This window comes from Microcaecilia unicolor, chromosome 2, assembly GCF_901765095.1.
Source record: "Microcaecilia unicolor chromosome 2, aMicUni1.1, whole genome shotgun sequence".
Lineage (NCBI taxonomy): Eukaryota > Metazoa > Chordata > Amphibia > Gymnophiona > Siphonopidae > Microcaecilia > Microcaecilia unicolor.
In genome coordinates this window covers 631,553,965-631,572,086 of record NC_044032.1, presented here as the reverse complement: position 1 = coordinate 631,572,086, position 18,122 = coordinate 631,553,965, and the positions used below count along the sequence as shown (strand labels likewise).

The 18,122-nt window shown below is 45.5% G+C and overlaps 1 protein-coding gene across 1 annotated transcript in view; it reads left to right on the top strand.

Moving 5' to 3' along the window:
• Positions 1-2,198: 2,198 nt before the first annotated feature.
• Positions 2,199-18,122, top strand: part of LOC115462236 (zinc finger protein 436-like) — a 69,237-nt gene continuing 53,313 nt past the window's right edge. The window contains exon 1 of the mRNA XM_030192246.1: positions 2,199-2,290. Coding sequence (XP_030048106.1) covers positions 2,267-2,290 — 24 coding nt within the window. The 5' untranslated portion in view covers positions 2,199-2,266. The remainder of the gene's footprint in view (positions 2,291-18,122) is intronic.

The following is an 18,122-nucleotide window of genomic DNA, read 5'->3' as shown; positions in this document are numbered from 1 at the left end:
GACAGATCCCTGAGGAACTCCAACAGAGAGCGGGATAGGGGTGGAGGACGAACCATGAGAGTGTACTCTGAAGGTACGATGGGAGAGATAAGAGGAGAACCAGGAGAGGACAGAGCCCTGGAACCCAAGTGAGGACAGTGTGGCAAGAAGTAAATCATGATTGACAGTGTCAAAAGTGGCGGATAGATCGAGGAGGATGAGGATGGAGTAGTGGCCTCTGGATTTGGCAAGGAACAGGTCATTACAGACTTTAGAGAGTGCTGTTTCTGTCGAGTGTAGAGGGCGATAACCGGATTGAAGCGGATCGAGGATGGCCTGAGAGGAGAGAAAATCAAGGCAGCGGCTGTGAACGGCACGGTCAAGTATTTTGGAGAGGAAGGGTAGGAGGGAGATGGGGCGGTAGTTGGAGGGACATGTAGGGTCAAGTGATGTTTTTTTTGAGGAGGGGTGTGACTACGACGTGCTTGAAGGTGTCATGGACAGTTGTAGTGGAGAGAGAGAGGTTGAGGATATGACAGATGGAGGGGGTGACAGCAGGGCCGCCGAGAGGGGGGACAAAAGTCCTGGGGCCCGGGCCTCCAGGGGGGCTCGGTGCCGCCGCCGCTGGCCCACCCTCAGTCACTCCCGGAACTAACCTTAAGCCTCCTTTCACTTCGCAGCAAGCAGCAGCAGGTCAGGCCACACCTTCCTTCCATGTCCTGCCCTCGCCTGACGTAACGTCCGTGAGGGCGGGGCACGGAAGGAAGGAGGAGAGGTCGGCCCTGCCGCTGCTTGCTGCGAAGTGAAAGAAGGCTTAAGGTTAGTTCCGAGGGCCCGGCCCGATAGCGGGTGGGGGGGGGCCTGGCGATCTTGGGTGGGCGGCGACCTCGGATAGGGGGGCCCGGGGGTGGCCTTGTTCCGGGCCCGGCTCTCGGCGGCCCTGGGTGACAGTATGAGAGATGGTGTTAAGTAAGTTGGTGGGGATGGGATCAGAGGAACAAGTGGTGCATTTCGAGGAGGAAAGAAGGCGGGCGGTTTCCTCCTCGGTGATATCGGGAAAGGAGGAGAAAGATTTGGTTGGTTGGTTGACGGAGAGGGTTGAAGGGTGAAGAGGAGGAGGAGGAGGAGGCTTGGTAGTGAACTCAAGGTTGATCTTTTGCACCTTGTCGCGGAAGTAGTCAGCCAGTGATTGAGGAGAGAGTGAGGGGGGTGGGTGGGAGCGGAGGGCACAAATCCGATTTGATTTCACAGGTAGCTGCAAGATTTTGTTTCATCAAAGCGTGCAGCGTTTTGATATCATCAGCAAGGGGGTCTGCTTTATCCCCAGGCAATGGTGACTGTAGAGCTTTCTCAGGTCGATTTTATTCCTTTTGGAAACTGAATGTACAACAGATATATTCCATCATCGTTATAACACCAGCCTTCCCAGGGCAGATTACAACAGTTAAGATGAATCCATCAGGAAACAGGATATTCTCATTGAAATGTGGCCATCTGTATTGTATACAGTGTATTTATTTAGTTTTTAGTGTGGAAAAATGAACACAAAATACAGAGTTTAAAATTGCTGTTTCTACCAGCTATAATAATTTTTAAAGCTGTTTTAGTGATATTCAATTGTGATTTCGTGATCACAATTGAATATCACTAAAACAGCTTTACAAAATTATTATATTCATATCTACAGATGGGAAGCTTTCAAATAAATTAAAAAGCTGTCCAGTAAGAAACAAAAAAAACAAAAACCTTTTGTCCTCCACCATTTAAGGCACTGTCTATCCAGTTGAAACAGCTTTAGACTTGTTTCAGATGGAACAACAATTAAAAAACGACAATGTGGAGCAGCAGCTCCTAGGTTTGCTTGCTTTGTTTTGAGTGAACGGGGATGACGGCTTCCTTGCTTACAGTGGACTAGATAGGCTCACTTCCACTCCTGTTTATTTAACCTCCTTGTTCTACACAGATGCACTTTAAGGAGGTAGGAAATCCCAGAAACACCTCACCCAAGGAGCGTGCACGACCCATTATGTGACCTGAAGTTAGTAGGCAGAGCTTATCATCCTCTCAAGTATGTTGTTTGGGGTGTACCAAGATGGCGGTGGCTGCATTTGGGAGAATGAAAACTTCCTTGCTTGAAGTGGCTTCAGCCTTTTCACATCATGCCATCTCCTTGACCACACCAGGGGGAGGAGCTCTGAACATGTCTGTTCTTTGTTTAGTGTCTGCAAGAGCTGCTTGAATCTAATCCAGCAGCAGCTGCAGAATTCAGAGGGGAAACAGCAGGGAAATGTCTGCCCTGGTTTCTGATCAGGTAAGAAATTATTCTCTCTCCTCTTGCACACAGGGTTCTAGCACTAACAGGAAAATATTTCTGTACAGTTTTTCCTGCTTTCTCTTCGCTCTCCTTATTTGTCCATCTCCAGTGAAGCAGTAGGTCTAGTTTATGTTTATTAAAACAATATACTGCAAATGTAAACAAAAGATTAAAGCTGTTTACAGCCAGCCCCAGGGTCCTTCCCTCTGTTGCCATGTGGGAAGGAGGCAGCAGAGAGAAAGCTTCAGGCCAGCTGGAGAGAGCAAGACTGCGGACCCAACCTGCTAACAAATTAATATGATTTCTCTGCCCAGGCTGCCTCACTAGTGCTAATGCTGCAAATCTGTAGGCCTTTGAGGAGGGGGACAGTGGGAGGTAGGAAGGCATGTGGGACCCCTAGGGGGGAACAGGGTGGGGGCCAGAAGCAGCACATGAATGGAAGGCAGAGGGGAAGATTCTGCATATGGATGGAAGGGAAGTGAAGTGGGGGATCCACATGAAGGAAAAGAAAGAGGAGAGGGGGAAATGCACATATAAGAGAAGGGGAGTGGGAAAGCAAATGAAGGGAAGGAATGGGAGAGGAGAAGGAAAGTGTGTGTGAGTGTAGAAGAGAAGGCAGAGGGGAAAATGCACATGAATGTTGCCATAGTAGGAAAGTGTTGCCAGATAGGGACAGACTGAAGGTCCCTCATGCCCAGTATCCTATTCTCCAACAGTGGCCAAACCAATTTACAAGTACCTGGCAAGATCCCAAAACAGTAAAATAGATTTTATGTGCTTATCCTAGAAATAAGCAGTGGATTTTCCCTAAGTCCATCATAATAATGGCTTTTGGACTTTTAGGAAGTTAGCCAAACATACATACATACATACAGTGGTGGAAATAAGTATTTGATCCCTTGCTGATTTTGTAAGTTTGCCCACTGACAAAGACATGAGCAGCCCATAATTGAAGGGTAGGTTATTGGTAACAGTGAGAGATAGCACATCACAAATTAAATCCGGAAAATCACATTGTGGAAAGTATATGAATTTATTTGCATTCTGCAGAGGGAAATAAGTATTTAATCCCTCTGGCAAACAAGACCTAATACTTGGTGGCAAAACCCTTGTTGGCAAGCACAGCGGTCAGACGTCTTCTGTAGTTGATGATGAGGTTTGCACACATGTCAGGAGGAATTTTGGTCCACTCCTCTTTGCAGATCATCTCTAAATCATTAAGAGTTCTGGGCTGTCGCTTGGCAACTCGCAGCTTCAGCTCCCTCCATAAGTTTTCAATGGGATTAAGGTCTGGTGACTGGCTAGGCCACTCCATGACCCTAATGTGCTTCTTCCTGAGCCACTCCTTTGTTGCCTTGGCTGTATGTTTTGGGTCATTGTCGTGCTGGAAGACCCAGCCACGACCCATTTTTAAGGCCCTGGCGGAGGGAAGGAGGTTGTCACTCAGAATTGTACGGTACATGGCCCCATCCATTCTCCCATTGATGCGGTGAAGTAGTCCTGTGCCCTTAGCAGAGAAACACCCCCAAAACATAACATTTCCACCTCCATGCTTGACAGTGGGGACGGTGTTCTTTGGGTCATAGGCAGCATTTCTCTTCCTCCAAACACGGCGAGTTGAGTTCATGCCAAAGAGCTCAATTTTTGTCTCATCTGACCACAGCACCTTCTCCCAATCACTCTCGGCATCATCCAGGTGTTCACTGGCAAACTGCAGACGGGCCGTCACATGTGCCTTCCGGAGCAGGGGGACCTTGCGGGCACTGCAGGATTGCAATCCGTTATGTCGTAATGTGTTACCAATGGTTTTCGTGGTGACAGTGGTCCCAGCTGCCTTGAGATCATTGACAAGTTCCCCCCTTGTAGTTGTAGGCTGATTTCTAACCTTCCTCATGATCAAGGATACCCCACGAGGTGAGATTTTGCGTGGAGCCCCAGATCTTTGTCGATTGACAGTCATTTTGTACTTCTTCCATTTTCTTACTATGGCACCAACAGTTGTCTCCTTCTCGCCCAGCGTCTTACTGATGGTTTTGTAGCCCATTCCAGCCTTGTGCAGGTGTATGATCTTGTCCCTGACATCCTTAGACAGCTCCTTGCTCTTGGCCATTTTGTAGAGGTTAGAGTCTGACTGATTCACTGAGTCTGTGGACAGGTGTCTTTCATACAGGTGACCATTGCCGACAGCTGTCTGTCATGCAGGTAACGAGTTGATTTGGAGCATCTACCTGGTCTGTAGGGGCCAGATCTCTTACTGGTTGGTGGGGGATCAAATACTTATTTCCCTCTGCAGAATGCAAATAAATTCATATACTTTCCACAATGTGATTTTCCGGATTTAATTTGTGATGTGCTATCTCTCACTGTTACCAATAACCTACCCTTCAATTATGGGCTGCTCATGTCTTTGTCAGTGGGCAAACTTACAAAATCAGCAAGGGATCAAATACTTATTTCCACCACTGTAGTAACATGGTAGATGACGGCAGAAAAAGACCTGCACGGTCCATCCGGTCTGCCCAACAAGATAAACTCATATGTGCCTTTTTTAAAACCTTGCTAAGGTAACTGCTTTTACCACATTTTCTTTCAATGAATTCCAGAGTTTAAGTACACATTGAGGATGAAATATTTTCATCGATTTCTTTTAAATTTACTACTTAATAGTTTCATTGTGTGTCCCCTAGTCGTAGTATTTCCAGAAAGAGTAAACAAGCGATTCACGTCCACCCGTTCCATTCCACTTATTTTATTGACCTCTTTCATATCTCCCCTCAGCTGCCTCTTCTCCAAGCTGAAGAGCCTTAGCCACTTTAGCCTTTCCTCATAGGGGAGTCGTCACATCCCTATTATCTTTTTCGTCGCCTTTCTTGGTAAATTTTCAAATTCCGCTGTATCTTTTTTTGAGATGCGGTGACCAGAATTGCACACAGTATTTGAGGTGCAGTCGCACTGTGGAGTGATAGAAAGGCATTATAACATTCTTATTTTCATTTTCCATTCCTTTCCTAATAAATACCTAACATTCTATTTGTTTCTCAACATTAGATACGCTCTTATCAAAACATTGCGTATTAGAATCTACATTCTCCAATTTATTTACCACCATTTGAGAAAAACTGCAATCTGAGAAACAGTGGAATTGAACATACTCTCCATATGCTGAATTGAATCCCACAAATCTCTTAACGTCATTTCCTGCTGGTCCTGAAGGCTGCAGAATTGGGGTAGGTGCCTGAATAGCTGTTGGCAACTTGACAGAAGTTAATGATGAAACTGCTTCTTCCAACTGAACCTCCAGCCTGAGGAAGGGGCACCACCTGGGAAGCCCTTATCTGACAGGCAAAGGGAGGGAGAGGTAGGGTATGCTCCAATGAGCTCAAAGAAGCTCCAAGGAGAGAGAATACTTGATTAATTGATGGTCCAGAAGAAATCAGGTGTTTGTCCATAGGACCCAGGATACTTGGAGTCGCTGTCTTCGGCTTCACTTTACGCTTCCCCTTTGAGAATTATAGTATAGAGTCAAAACTCCGAAGGGGCAGGGTGTGTACCTTACAGCACGCCCCTTTTGGCATGCCCTGTGGCCTCACACCTGTGGCGCAAATCTTTTCAAGGCAACAGGACCCTCGATATCTGCGGTTGTCCAATAGGGTGCCTGTTGGCTCCTCCCTTTGTAAGTTGACAACGGCAGAGGTCAGCTCCACCTCACACTATTGCCTCAGGCAAGCCACCACCCCCTTATTAAAGTTTGAAAAACCATTTGCACTTAGAAATTAAAAAAACTCTGAATGTTGATCATCTGATTCTCATAACATGATGTCTATTTTGGTGGCCCTTTACTAGGTGAAAAAAATCTCAGCACCAATACAAACCCTCAAAATGACACAGTGATAGTGATTTAGGACAACTTACTACTCTAACTGATGAAAGCTTATTCCGTTGTGACAGTTCCTCTGTGTACATATGCTGCACACACCGTCATGTTTCTAAATATAACTGAGATAATGTAAAGTGTTGGTTAAAATGAAATTAAAGTGTGTCCCCTTTAAAGGGGCTTACTTGTGTTCCGGGGCTGCTCCTGGTCTGGTTGGGACGTTGGGGGCCTTTTTAAATGTGCCCCATGGGTTTTCTTCGACCCTCCTGTGGGTCCGACGCTTTTTGGGCTGTTTGTGGCCCATCGGGGATGGTGGCCGGCGTTTTGAGCTGCCCCAGGCTTGCTCCGGTGTTCTTGGGTCCTGTTTTGGGACCGGAGTAAGTCCTGGGGCTGAAGAGGGACAGGAAGCAGCAGCAGCATCCAAAATTGCGGCTGGCACGAGTGGAACACCGCCGCGAGTAAGAGGAGCTGGAGGACAGGAGCGGCAACAGCTGCAATCGCCACTGAAACAAGTGGGGCTGTCACGATGTGAGGGGTGCTGGAGAGAGAGTAAGCCAGCTGCCTCCGGGGCTGCGTGTGTGCGCGCATGTGCGTTGGAGTCCAGGAGCTCTGTTAGGCCAAAGAAAAGCCTGGGCCTCGATTTTGGAGTTTTTCGGGCTGAAAACGGAGGACACGTCGGAGGGTGTTCGGGACCCTTGGGAAGTTGAAGGACCCCAGGATGCATGTTAGAGGGGCAAGGTAAGACTTAACAAAATTCGCCCTTTCCTTTCCGAGGATGCTACCAAAACCCTTACCCACACCTTTATCACCTTTCGCCTAGACTACTGCAACTTGCTTCTCGTTGGTCTCCCGCTCAGCCATCTACCTCCCCTTCAATCTGTCCAAAACTCTGCTGTGCGTCTTATATTCCGCCAGAGTCGCTATACTCATGTTAGCCCTCTCCTCAAGTCGCTTCACTGGCTCCCTATCTGCTTCCGCATACAGTTCAAACTTCTCCTTTTGACCTACAAGTGCATCCACTCCGCAGCTCCTCAGTATCTCTCCGCTCTCATCTCTCCCTACACTCCTCCCCGTGAACTCCGTTCGCTGGGTAAATGTCTCCTGTTGTCCCCCTTCTCCCCCACTGCTAACTCCTGGCTCCGTTCCTTCTATCTCGCTGCTCCCTATGCCTGGAATAGACTCCCTGAGCCGGTACGTCAAGCTCAGTCTCTGGCTGTCTTCAAGTCTAGGCTTAAAGCCCACCTCTTTGCTACTGCTTTCGACTCCTAACCATGACTCTCTTACTCAATACCCTCACTTATCACCCCCACCACTGCAATTTCCCCACCCCTAGCTGTCTGTTCGTCTGTCCAATTTAGATTGTAAGCTCTGTTGAGCAGGGACTGTCTTTTCATGTTCATTTGTACAGCGCTGCGTAAATCTAGTAGCGCTATAGAAATGTTTAATAGTAATAGTAGTAGTAGTCCTATGGCCTTATTTTGATTTAATTTAATTTTGAGCTTTTAGATGTGTTTTTTGTCAGGTCTTCCCAGAATACTTTTAAATTTTTATGGTTGGGGGGGGGGTCTGGGTGGTTTGTTTAGTTAGACTAAGACATTTAAAAAAATTTAAAGTTAATTTTGAAGAGGTTTTTGGGGTATTTTTAGTGCGGAGTATCATGCGCTGCTCTGATTACATCTTTTAAAAATCCAACGACGGGGTTTGTAAGCGCTCATGCTGACCAATATATGTGGAAATTTTGGTTAAAATTCATTAAATTTTAATGTTGTTTTCCTGGAAAAATAGTGTGAAATGGTGCCTGATAATGGTTTTAAAGGAATAAAACATGGATTGGATTCAGAAAAATGTGACTTGGATGGTGGTTCCATTTTTATTAAAATGTAGTGTAAATTACATTATATTTTGTATGGAAATCCATTTTCTCCATATACTTTAATGGAAAAATTAGATTTCAAGATGGAGATTGTGAAAGAATTCCAAACTGTGAAAGTTGGCTAACATTCCTAAAGCTAGCACCTGATTGGTGCTGCTTGGTCAGATGGCCAAGCTACAGTCCCGTTGCTAGGGGAGACGGAGCTGGTGACAAGATCAGAGGGACTGAAGACACAGGAGAGGACAGACCTGTGAGGAAGGTGCTGTGCCTGTGTGGATGTGAGAATTGATTTATACAGGAGAGAGAGCTTAAATAAGGAGTTGTCTGATACAAGGAGAGGCACTGAAGGCACAGGAGAGGATAGACCTGCATGGAAGGTGCTGTGCCTGTGTGTGTGAAATTGATTTGTATGGGGAGATAACTTAAGCAAAGGGGTGCTTGATGAGAGCAGAGGAACTGAAGGCACAGGGGAAGACAGACCAGTGTGAAAGGTGCTCTGCCTGTGTGCTTGAGAACCAGAGCTGAACCAGAGCAGCTGGTGACTTAAAGAGAGTGGAATTTCGTAGAGCAGAGAAACTGAAAGCACAGGGGAAGATAGACCTGTGAGAAAAGTGCTCTGCTTGGGTATGTGTAAGAAATTTGTTTGAGTACACAGGCTGATAATCAATCACACTGATAATCACAGTACACCTGATAAGTATTCTGAGTGAGTGTGTGCTGGTTTGTAAAGTGATTATACAGAAGAGTGCTGGTTTGGGTTTATATCAAATCAGTTTCAGGTTGCATAGAAACCTGTTGGTGATTGGCAAGTGTGGCTAGTGGTGGTGAAGGAAATCTGGTATATTTAGCACTGTCCTGCTACAAAGCAGTGTTGTGAACACAGTGCACCTGGATGCATTGAGAACCGGTTCTTAATAGAGCTTGAACAGGACTGTTGTCCTTAGCTAAACTGCTGTGTATGAGAGTAGTGAGGTATGAAATGTGTGACTGGTTACAAGGTGTGATTAACATGCATGGAAGAGTGTTCCTCATTAGGCAGGGAAAAGTAACAAGGCAGGTCCTGCAATAGGGAACATTAATTATCTATTGATTTAATCTAGATAGGTTGGCCACAGTTTTGAAAATAACAAAAATCCTTATAAAAATTCCCACAGGATAGGGAGGCAGGGTTTCAGTTTCTTTTAATTAACTAGAGTACAGGTCCTGAGGGTGTTAAGAGACCACGCAGGAGGAGCAACGCAGAATCAACAAGTGCACCAACTACCAAGAAAGACCAAAGATTCTTCCTATTCAAGAAAGACCAACAAAAAGCAGCTAAGTACAGACATCCTTGCCTGCAGCATTTCAGAGACTATATATATATTTACAGTAACATACTTACCTGGAGGTTAAGGGGTATATTCATTCCAAAGTGCAGAGGGCTTGATCTCTGAAAGAAAATTGGGGAAAAGAATCAATCTCTTTATTAGAATCTCATAAGTTAAAGTAAATTCTGAGCAAGAAATTAACAAATACTATTAATACTTATCTGATTGGTTTTGGTGAATATGTCCGCTAGACGAAAATGTATTAGATGAAAGTGGGCACATTACTCACCCATTACTTCCCTCACCCGTAACTGTCTTGTTTGTCTGTATTACTTACATTGTAAGCTCTTTTGAGCAGGGACTGTCTCTTTGTATCAGGTGTTCAGCGCTGTGTGTGTCTGGTAGCGCTATACAAATGCTAATAATAATAATAATAATTATCTGAAAGTTGGAAAAGAAAATTCTTGCAGATCATATGCGCATATACATGTATTGCTATAAAAACCTGTTTACACTTTAGAATTTGTATTTTTGTGCAATTGCCTATTCAAAGAGCATATTTTAATACAGCTGTTTCTTAATCTATTGTCAATATTTATTGGAAATATTTATTGAATTTTTAAAAAAAGAAACATCTTGTGCAATAAATTTTCACGATTTAATATTGAGAGTGCAATATTGTCATCACTTTGTAAAACTTGAACCATCATCAGGGGAAATTCATTCAACATCTTATGTTGCACCCTATATAGCATATTTGGCACGGAATTTCCCCAATTTTCCTGTAAATTCCCTAAGCGGTGAGTGTTTAGCGAGGAACCCTTACACCGTGATTCAATCATTTTACCATCCGCTTTGAAACCTTACCCATAGGGGATGTACAATAAAATAACAATAACAATGGATACAGCAGCTGATTTGTTTGCTTCGTTTTCTGTGTATCAATATGGCGGCTGTTGGGCTAAACCGGCTTCAGCTTTCTGACATCATACTGTCTCCTACATAATTACATAAGTAATGCCACACTGGGAAAAGACCAAAGGTCCATCGAGCCCAGCATCCTGTCCACGACAGCGGCCAATCCAGGCCAAGGGCACCTGGCAAGCTTCCCAAACGTACAAACATTCTATACATGTTATTCCTGGAATTGTGGATTTTTCCCAAGTTCGTTTAGTAGTGGTTTATGGACTTGTCCTTTAGGAAACGGTGCAAAGAAAAGCTACGAAAATGGTATGGGATTTGCGTTACAAGACATATGAGGAGAGACTTGCTGAACTAAACATGTATACTCTGGAGGAAAGGAGAAACAGGGGTGATATGATACAGACGTTCAAATATTTGAAAAGTATTAATCCGCAAACGAACCTTTTCCGGAGATGGGAAGGTGTTAGAACGAGAGGACATGAAATGAGATTGAAGGGGGGCAGAGTCAAGAAAAATGTTAGGAAGTATTTTTTCACGGAGAGAGTAGTGGATGCTTGAAATGCTCTCTTGCGGGAGGTGGTGGAAATGAAAACAGTAACGGAATTCAAACATGCGTGGGATAAGCATAAAGGAATCCTGTGCAGAAGGAATGGATCCCCAGGAGCTTAGTCAAGATCGGGAGGCGGGGCTGGTGGATGGGAGGCGGGGATAATGCTGGGCAGACTTATACGGTCTGTGCCAGAGCCGGTGGTAGAAGGCAGGGATAGTGCTGGGCAGACTTATACGGTCTGTGCCAGAGCCGGTGGTGGGAGGCGGGGATAGTGCTGGGCAGACTTATACGGTCTGTGCCAGAGCCGGTGGTGGGAGGCGGGGCTGGTGGTTGGGAGGCGGGGATAGTGCTGGGTAGACTTATACGGTCTGTGCCCTGAAGAACACAGGTAAAATCAAAGTAGGGTATACAGAAAATGTAGCACATATGAGTTATCTTGTTGGGCAGACTGGATGGACTGTGCAGGTCTTTTTCTGCCGTCATCTACTATGCTCACATTAAACATCACCTGCCATTTAGCTGCCCAGTCTTCCAGTCTCGTAAGGTCCTTCTGTAATTTTTCACAATCCTGTTGTGAGTTAATGACTTTGAATAACTTTGTGTCATCAGCAAATTTAATTACCTCGCTAGTTACTCCCATCTCTAAATCATTTATAAATATGTTAAAAAGCAGCGGTCCTAGCACAGACCCCTGAGGAACCCCATGAACTACCCTTCTCCATTGTGAATACTGCCCATTTAACCCCACTCTCTGTTTCCTATCCTTCAACCAGTTTTTAATCCACAATAGGACATTTCCTCCTATCCCATAACCCTCCAGTTTCCTCTGTAGCCTTTCATGAGGTACCTTGTCAAACGCCGTTTGAAAATCCAGATACACAATATCAACCGGCTCCCCTTTGTCCACATGTTTGTTTATTCCTTCAAAGAATTGAAGTAAATTGGTCAGGCAAGATTTCCCCACACAAAAGCTGTGCTGACTTGGTCTCAGTAATCCATGTCCTTGGTTGTGCTCTGTAATTTTGTTTTTGATAATAGCCTCTACCATTTTCCCCGGCACCAACGTCAGACTCACCGGTCTATAATTTCCCGGATCTCCCCTGGAACTTTTTTTTTTTTTTTTTTGTTTAAACTGTTTTATTGACGATTATCACAATACAGATTAACTTAGAACATTCATATAACATTGCTTGATATACAAAACAGCATTCTTACAGCTTATACAACATCGCCAAACACTTTTCTTCCCCATTTTTCTCCCCCCTCCCCTCTGAACAATTACTTGTCAAGTGCTAATATTAGATGTTAAATGGCTTCTATTCCCAATATCATACACTTTAAGTACCTCGTTAGGTGCAATAGTGCTTATCACAAAATATCAGAAAACTAAACATCCAAGCTCTAGAGCACTGCCAAGCTTTAGCCGTATACATCTCACTCAACCCCTTCAACCCCCCACCCAATACCTCCCCCCCTTGCAAGCAGGATTCCCCTCTGAACTAAATTTACCACTCCAGGCTACCCATACTCTCCATTGTTCCACTATTTATCAGACATTAACAAGCAGACTACGTCCCCTTGGACTGAGAATTTGCAGGTATGGTGTCCAGATCTGTAGAAAGCGTACTCTGCGCTTAGGCGATTGTTTTGAGTCCCTAGCCTCCCAAGAGGCCAGGAGATGCACCTGATTGCGCCAATGCCAATAAGCTGGCCCTTCCGATGAGACCCAGTACTGCATAATGCATTTCCGAGCTACCAAGCTCAGCTTCCTACATAACATTATAGCTGGGGCACCTAATGGAGCAAACGCTCTTGGTTGGTCCAACAGAAGCTGCCTCTCCGTTCCTTGAATTCTATTCCCCAATCGAATCAAAAACCCTCTTACCCTCTGCCAGAACATACGCACCTTGGGGCATTGCCATAATGCATGATATAATGAGCTGGGACCCCCTCCACATTTAGAGCACCCCGAGTTGTCCGGCCCCAACATATGAGCCAGTTGTGCTTTAGACATATACCCCCGAAGGACCACTCTATAACCACACTCCCTCAGCCTCTCATCTGTCACCAATGCCCGGATGCCTTTCAAGGTAGCTGACACATCCCATGTTGCCAGTGAGGTCCCAAGATCTTGTTCCCATTTACGCTTAAGATCTACATATTACCTCTGGGACCTACGCCTAGCCAGAGCCCCATACAATGCTGATACAGATTGCTTCTCCATCTGCAACTCCTCAAAGAAGACCCTTAGCAGTTCCCCCATCCGCCCCCTCAGGGGTACCTGGCTCAAAGATTTCATATAGTGTCGGACCTGTGCATAAGCAAATCTATTGCCCCAAGCCGAACCCACTTTGTCTTGAAGCGCGTCAAATGTTATCATTTCCCCATTTTCCAATAACAGGTGTTCCAATCTTGTGATGCCCAGCCCTTGCCATCTGCCAAATGTCGGGTTGTCTATCCCTGCTTCAAAAACAGGGTTACCTACGATTGGGATTTGATCTGTAACGTGTGGTTGGCCCCCCATTTGCCGCATCCACCACTGCCACGCCTCCCGAAGGGGCTGTAGTATTATACTTTTTTTAAATTTAGAAGGGAGCCGACTGCGAGGTAAATGGAGCAATGCTAATATATCATATGGAGCAAAAAAGGCTTCCTCCAAGTCCATAGGTGTATAATACTGCGTGGTGTTCACCAGATCTCCTAGGTGACGCAACAAACACGCCTGATTATATAGGAACACATCCGGGACACCCATTCCGCCCTGTCTCCAGCTCCCTATTAACATATTTTGGCTAACTTTGGGCTTTTTGCCTGCCCAGCAAAATCGACTAAAAAGACGCATCATCCGTTTCAAATCAGTCCGTGTTAGGCGTATGGGTAAGGTTTGAAGGACGTACAACCAGCGCGGAAACAGCACCATTTGGACTAAATGTATCTGTCCCATTAGTGATAGTGGAAGACTCATCCAAGAGTCCAATTTAGCTTTAGTATGTTCCAGTAAGATTTTAACATTCAACTGATATAAGTCTGAAGTATTCATTGTGAGTCGGATTCCTAGATATTTAAAAGACTCTCTAGCCCATCTCAATGGAAATTCAGGATCCCAGTCCCTCTGGTTCACCTCTGGCGAAGCCAGAGCTTCTGACTTATCTAGATTGATTCGAAAACCTGAGTAGTCTCCATATTCACGAAAGGTTTCCAATAACATGTCTAAGGATTCCCTTGGGTTTGTGAGATGTACTAAAATGTCATCCGCAAATGCTGCGATCTTAAACATGTGGGTCCCTAAACCGACACCCCGGATCAAAGGGTTTGCCATGATATCTCTGATAAGGGGATCTAAAACTAAAACAAAGAGGAGAGGGGACAAGGGGCACCCCTGCCTTGTGCCTCTTCTGATACAGAAGCTTTCCGATTCTATCCCGTTCACTCTCAAGGTGGCACATGGGTTGGCATATAAAGCGTGAATTGCCTCAACAAATCTCCCTGAAAATCCATAATGTTCCAGCGTATCAAAAAGGAACTTCCAGTGAACCTTATCAAAGGCCTTTTCCGCATCGAAGCTGATCAACAACGATGCTACCTTCGCCTGCGAGCTGTGCTCTAGTGATGTCAATATTGCTCTCAAGTTTTTACTCACTGCTCTACCTCCCACAAAGCCCACCTGACTTTCGTGAATCAACCGAGGGAGCAACCTCGCCAATCTATTAGCCAAGATTTTTGCCAACAGCTTGGTATCATAATTTAATAGGGAAATAGGCCGGTACGATGTCGGCTCCAGAGGGTCCCTCCCCGGCTTCAACAAGACTATTATTTGAGCCCTATTCAAATCAGGGGGTAACCTCTGTCTCTCTATCAGCTGGTTCAAGAATCTAGTAATTGCGGGTATAACTCCTCCTTCCATCAATTTATAAAATTCTCCTCTTAAACCATCAGGTCCCGGGGCTTTCAATCGCGGGCTACGGGCTATAACCATACTAACTTCGTCCTCAGTGATTGATTGGTTAAGACTGTCCAACTCTTGTATTGTAAGCTTTGGTAAAACTAAATTTTCTAAGTACATCTGATTTAATAGGCCATCTTCCTCTGGGGAAGCGTACAGCCCTTGATAAAAGGTCCGAAAAGTCTCACAGATTGCTTTGTCTGATGTGTGGAGCCCTCCCCCCCTTTGCCTCAGTGCCAGAATGTTCTTAGTCCCTCCCCGGGGGGTAATTATTTTTGACATCAATTTGCCTGTTTTATTACCATGTTTGTAAAGCATATATCGATAGTAAAGCTGTGACTTATGTGCCCTCTCTTGCAAAAGTTCATTTAAGGCGGTTTGAAGCTCTAACACTTGTTGTTTATCACCTATCGCATGTGTCTCCCCATATCTCTTCCGTGCCTTACAAAGTTGGTTACTTAAACGCAAGATCTTTCTGTCTCGCGCCTTCCTCACAAAGTGTGTGTGACTTATAACTTCGCCTCTAAGAACCGCCTTAGCCGCTTCCCAAAACAAAACTGGATCCTCTATATGCTCTTGATTATGAGTGCTGTACTCCGCCCAGCTAGCTTGTAATCGGCCTTTAAGCACTGGATCTGAGCTAAACTCCAGGGGAAATTGCCATTTATGTTCCTGTTGGGTCGTACCGCTTGGTATCCATTCTATCTTAACCCAGGCATGGTCCGACACCATATACGGTCCTATCTCCGCTATTGTCACTTCCCCAAACATCTGGCGCGATGTCAGAATATAGTCAATTCTCGACTGAGTTGAGTGGGCCCGTGACAGATGTGTGTAGTCTTTCTCACCTGGGTGCAGCACCCGCCACACATCAACCAGGCCCAACATCTGGCTCAATTGCAAGAGGCCTGTATTATTATAACATGAAGAGGCCGTCTCCGGAGCTGATCTGTCCAGAGAGGGGTCCCAAGCTGCATTAAAATCGCCCCCCATTACTATAGCTGCATGTGGTTGCCTGAGCAGAAAATTAATCAAAGTTTGGTAAAACTTCCGATCATATCTATTTGGAGCATAAACATTACAGATTAGCAGCTTCTGTCGCCCAACTACCACTTCCAATATAACATAGCGACCTTCAGTATCAATCAGAAGTGGATTAATTATAGAGGCTATGCCTTTTCTAATTAGTATCGCTACTCCTCCCTTTTTGCCTTGTGCATTTGCTGCTATACAATCCCCAACCCACCAGGTGCTGAGCTTGGCATGTTCACTCTGGTTCAGATGCGTCTCCTGTAAAAGTGCTATGTCTGCTTTTTGCCTGTTTAATTGTTGTAAAATCTTAGAGCGTTTTATTGGCGAATTAACTCCGCCTACATTCCATGTTATTATTCTTACTATTCTTGGATTTGGAAGTGTATGACTATATCTGTAGATGTCCACTTTTGTAATCGAGGGGGACATCCCAGCCTCTGCCCCCCCCTAACTTGCATCTCCCCTTTATCAGCATCACTATTATGTTCTGCCCATGCTTCCATCAGAAGCCCGTTTTCTATTTAGTGCTTGTACCCTGCTTGCATCCCTCCTCCCTCCCCCACCCCCTCCTCCCGCCCCTCCCCCGCCCCCCAAATCCTGTTCCCCTTATTCTCAGGTCCACCAATTAGGACCATGACTTCCTTACGTCTCTCCCTCCCCCCTCCGCATTAAACCGTGTTACATTAAACATAACATTCATTGTCAAACTGGTCAGACACTTACAGGGTCTCACCCCTCTTACCAGGGGTTCGAACCGTTTCACCCATTGGCCATGTCTTCTATACAGTGTCTTATTCAACAGCAAGAAAATTCAAAGGGAAAGTCTAACTCACAAACCATAAAACCTTAACCTTCCAACTGCAGCCATCTTGCCAAGCCTTTCTGCAACGGTAATTGGTCCATCTTTGTACTTGGCTGGGAGTTTGCTGTATTGTCATATATTGACCAGTCAGGTTTCCTCTGACCCCTCCTTATAACAGTACTCACTGCTCTCAGAGTGTTCGCTTCTTTATTCTATTCAGCTTGCATCTGAAGATGTTGTTCCCATCTGCTGTAAAAATTCTTTAGCCGCCCCTGCCGTCTCATATGTCTTGGTGATGCCATTATGCGTAATCCGCAGTTTGGCAGGATATTGTAGTGCAAATCTTATTTTCTTTTGGAATAGCGTTGAGCAAACCTCCGAAAACTGTCGCCTTCGTGCTGCTACCCCTGCTGAATAATCTTGGAAGCATCTTACTGGGACTCCATCATATTCCAATGCTTTTCCGGTTCTAAGCAGCTGCATCACCTCTTGTTTTTGTGCATAGTTCAAAAATCGCAGAATTACCACTCTTGGTTTATTAGTACCAGTCATTTTCATCCCTATGCGGTGAGCCCGTTCTATCTGTATTGGCCCCGAGGCTTCTGGGAATTGTAGTTCATTAGTAAACCAGCGTGCCAAAAAAACCTCCAAGCCCCGTTCGGGTATCGTTTCTGGCAGGCCCACCACACGGATTTTATTTCTCCTGGACCTGTTTTCCAGGTCTTCAATCTTTTCCTCCATCACCTGCAGCTTTTTTTGAGTTATCTCCTGTACTGTCTCCACCTCCGTTACTCTGTCCTCAATTTCACTCACACGTGCTTGAAAGCCTGCACAGTCTCGAGAGAGATCCGTGAGCTGTTCTTTTACCTTTTCCAGGTTAGTATTTATGGGGGAGAGCCGGCGATCCAACATATCCTCTAACACTGAGGACATTTCTGACGTTATTTCGGCGATCCAGGCCGATGATACTGTCGGGCCCGGCGGGCTTGCGGGCGGCGCCATCTTGTCTTCTGCTCCTCTACCACGGAGCTTATCTTTATGCTGATTTTTAGCCGCCATCGCGCCGCCAGTACTTTTAAAATGTTCCCTGCCGGCCGCTCCAGCGTTTCAGGCTGCGGCGAAATTCTATTTTAAGTCGCGGTTTGTGAGCTGATCGTGCGGAGGGGGGATTGAAGCCGGAGAGATCTTTTTCTTCAACCCCTCGCGGTCATGACGTCACCGGAAGTCCGGGACTGCCTTTTCTATAACAGCATCTGGGCACCTAAATTCTATTACAGAATAATAGGTAGGTGCCTAGGTGAAACATTGTAGAGGGGCAGGGCAGCAGTAGAGAAAGATATCTAATCTCATGTTTCCCTGCCACTGTTGCCCTACCTCTGCAACTGCACCTAAAACTACTCAGTACTATTACAGAACCTTTCAGTAGAGGTCTATTGTCAAATGCTGTTGTCCCACCCTCCCCTCTTGGGGGAGGGCAGGACCTGGCAGCTCTTGAATGAGGGCTTCTGCTGAAAAGGTCCAATG